General features: G+C 43.3%; 1 protein-coding gene across 1 annotated transcript; it reads right to left on the reverse strand.

Annotated features, from left to right (window-relative positions):
• Nucleotides 1-29: 29 nt before the first annotated feature.
• On the reverse strand, nucleotides 30-3,175 carry psme2 (proteasome activator subunit 2). The gene is made up of 11 exons (XM_061665771.1): nucleotides 2,975-3,175; nucleotides 2,731-2,763; nucleotides 2,550-2,612; nucleotides 2,342-2,422; nucleotides 1,219-1,252; nucleotides 1,037-1,134; nucleotides 877-945; nucleotides 585-652; nucleotides 453-507; nucleotides 280-366; nucleotides 30-201 (listed from the first exon to the last, which is right to left on the reverse strand). Exons 1-11 carry the CDS (start codon nucleotides 3,020-3,022, stop codon nucleotides 121-123), a joined length of 717 nt encoding a protein of 238 aa, XP_061521755.1. The 5' UTR covers nucleotides 3,023-3,175; the 3' UTR covers nucleotides 30-120.
• Nucleotides 3,176-3,438: the final 263 nt, after the last annotated feature.

Genomic DNA, 3,438 nt, shown 5'->3' on the forward strand with positions numbered 1-3,438 from the left:
ACATCATGACGCACACACACACAAATGAATCAGAAAAAAAAACGTTTTATTGATATTTCAGTTTTAAGCCGATTTATCTGACATGAGGTTAAAAACTAAATTGATTGCGTTTTGGCTGTTTCAGTACATGGACGGCTTCTCCTCTCCTTTGGGGTTGGTCACCTTCTCCATGTTCTTGCTGATCATGTCGTAGAGTTCCACCTGAAGTGGAGAAAAGGAACGCGGTAGAAGAAACAAAGTTCGCGGCGTTGGCGGAGTCGCTGGTTTTGTCGGACTCACGTAAAAGCTGCGCAAGTCCAGGACGATCATTCTGATGTCGGAGTAGACGGCCACATCCTTCTCGTGGACCAGCGAGCGGTAGTCCATCTGGAAGGAGAGAGACAAAGTCCAGCTCCACTGATCTTACGGGGCGGAAAAAATACAAATACCGGTAAGATTTGACAACAGCTCACCACGTGAGTGTCTTTGGAAGCTTTGGCCACGGCGTCTCCCCTCTCAAGGAAGTACCTAAACGACAACAGGAAGCGCCCATCAAAACACACATTTTTGCTGCTTTTCGTTTGTTTTTACATCTTGTTACGTACTTGTTGATGTTCCCCTGGAAGCCGTCAACTTTTGTCTTTACTGCAGCAATTCTCTCTAAGATTTTCTCCTGCGAGCAGAGAAAATGAGACATTGTGCACAAATTTCAGCATTATGTGTCTTCACCTTTCCATACATGTGTTCAATTTGACCTGTTTTGACATTTGGCAGCAATAAAATTTTGACTTTTTTATTTTCCCCGAAGTATCTGAAAATACACCAAAACGAAACTTTAAAAATCACAGTTTGAAAGTCCAAATTTTAATCCCTTTGAAAACTTGAACGAATACGCACCTGAATGGCGACGCCAAAGTCATTCCCGTCTTCAATTTTGGGGATGAGGTGCTGAATCCAGGACGTGACCTGCACACACACACACGACAATCGCGTTCTTTGTTTTTCGGGAACGTCTGAAGGCGCGAGCGGCCCAGCGGACGCGTCGCCGCTCACTCACGCTGATGATTGTCTCTCGGAGGCTGACGATCTCTGGTTTCAACTTGCCCACCAGCGTCACGATCATCTCGTGGGACTTGATGAAGCCGCATTTGGGCTCTGCGGGAGCAAGACGAGGGCTCAAGCTTCACGACATCGTAAGCAAACTCCCAACCCGCGCACAAAAAGACAAGAATACATTACTTTTCTTCTTCTTTTCTTCGTTGTTCTCCATGTCCTGTCACAATGTCACATGAGGAATTCAGGACTCATCGTTAACACATTTTTTTTTTTTTTTGCCCTAATCATTTTGTGTCTGGACAACTGCAACAAAGTCATTAAGAAGGATTCTCAGTAATTCTCAAAAGTGTGGTATGTGGGTAAAAAAAAAAACAATTATCATAATTATCCCGTTAAGTACATTTCAGTTGCATAAAATATTTTCGAATTGTTTTCAAACCATTATTTAGGTACAATTTATATGGAAGGCAATATAATTTAATCATTAAGTCCAGTTTTTTATTTGCCTATTTTAGCGCAGTGTTAATATGCTGTCCAATTATGTTACAGTGTCTTACAATAACTTTAAATAAATCCCATTTTGTTTTTGACAACCACTTAGGCCTACTACGCTATTGTATTTGAAGGATTCGTCATGATGTTACTTGGAGAACTAAGTATTATTTTAGATTTTTTTTTTAAATGTGGCACTTGGTGTAAATATTTTGAGAACAACAGGTCTACATGGTCAACCGCTGGTTCTCGCGGTGATCCAAGAGATTGTGGCAATGTGGTGAGCGCCTCCCACCCGAAGACTGCGTGCTGAGTCAGCGTTTCCTTATGACGTCATCTTTTGCTGTTATTGTCATGCTACCAAATGACCGCAGTACATCCATCCATCTGTTTTCTGAGCCGCTTCTCCTCACTAGGGTCGCGGGAGTGCTGGAGCCTATCCCAGCTGTCATCGTGCAGGAGGCGGGGTACACCCTGAACTGGTTGCCAGCCAATCGCAGGGCACATAGAAACAAACAACCATTTGCACTCACAGTCACGCCTACGGGCAATTTAGAGTCTCCAATTCATGCATGTTTTTGGGATGTGGGAGGAAACCGGAGTGCCCGGAGAAAACCCACGCAGGCACGGGGAGAACATGCAAACTCCACACAGGCGGGGACGGGGATTGAACCCCGCACCTCAGAACTGTGAGGCTGACGCTCTAACCAGTCATCCACCGTGCCGCCTGACCGCAGTACAGCGCCCCAAATAACTGACACACATTTGAAAGGAATCGCGGTCTAAAAGGAAGTATGACAACGCCCCGCGTCACCTCATCATCGGAGGCAGGTGGGTCGGGTATGGGGATATCCAGTGGCGCTTTGAGCGACGACATGTCCGTCACACAGACATCCTGACAAGACACATATCATCAGTTGACTGCTTTGATGTACTGTATACACTTTTTATAGCTTTTATCGATGATGTGTGTGTTGCTTGGCAGTAGAAATTTTCCATGATGTTTTGTTGAGGCTTCTGACCCGCAGCAGAGCATCCAGCTGGAGGATCTTGGAGGGGATGGCAGTGGAGAAGAGATTGTTTGCCTGGGGGGAGGGGAGCAATCTTACATCACACCATACATCCATGAATGAGGACATTACAAGAGAAAATACTGTTCTTTAGTCTTTTTTTAAGGAGAATTCAGAGGAAAAGAAGACAAACCTCATTCAGCAAGGCCTGGTGGAAGGTTTGCACCTGCGAGTGAGGGCAAAGAGAAATGAGTGAAAATAAAAACAGGAGCAAACTGTTTTCTTGTGAAGTGCTGACTCATTTCTCAGGTTGCTTTCGTTTTGCGTCAAGTGAAAGGCTTTCATTTCCAATTACATTAAATATGTTTATCAGGAAACGTTACTGCTATTGAACATTTTAAACACTTATTTTCTTTAATTAAAAAAAAAAAACTTACCCTTGCTGCATTTTCGGGACTTATCTTCAACATGGAGCTTTGGGGCATGACAGACTGGCAATGTTTTTGTTTTTTTTTTAACTAAGAAAAACCAAAAGGCGAAAGTGAGAAAAAGTGCAACAGAAGGACGAAATAAGGTACGTGTGACTTTTTAATTTTATTTCCTCATCCACTTTACTTTCGATTTGAAGCACCGCCCATCTCATCATCTGACTGACCGACACGACTTCCGCTTACACCTTCGTTACAAAAGGCACATATATTGTACAATAAAATAAATTCTATCAGTAATCCAAATTACGTATTTATCTTTATTTTGTATTTTTTGGGCCTTTACTGGAGAATCTTTACCAGGAAAAACATGAACCGCACCGTAAATACACTCACGAGCGTTCACAGAATGCTTTTACTGTGAAAAATACAAACTGCCACCAGAAGTACAGTCATCAGCAAACTTCCGCCGC

This window comes from Phycodurus eques, chromosome 21 (genome assembly GCF_024500275.1).
Source record: "Phycodurus eques isolate BA_2022a chromosome 21, UOR_Pequ_1.1, whole genome shotgun sequence".
NCBI lineage: Eukaryota > Metazoa > Chordata > Actinopteri > Syngnathiformes > Syngnathidae > Phycodurus > Phycodurus eques.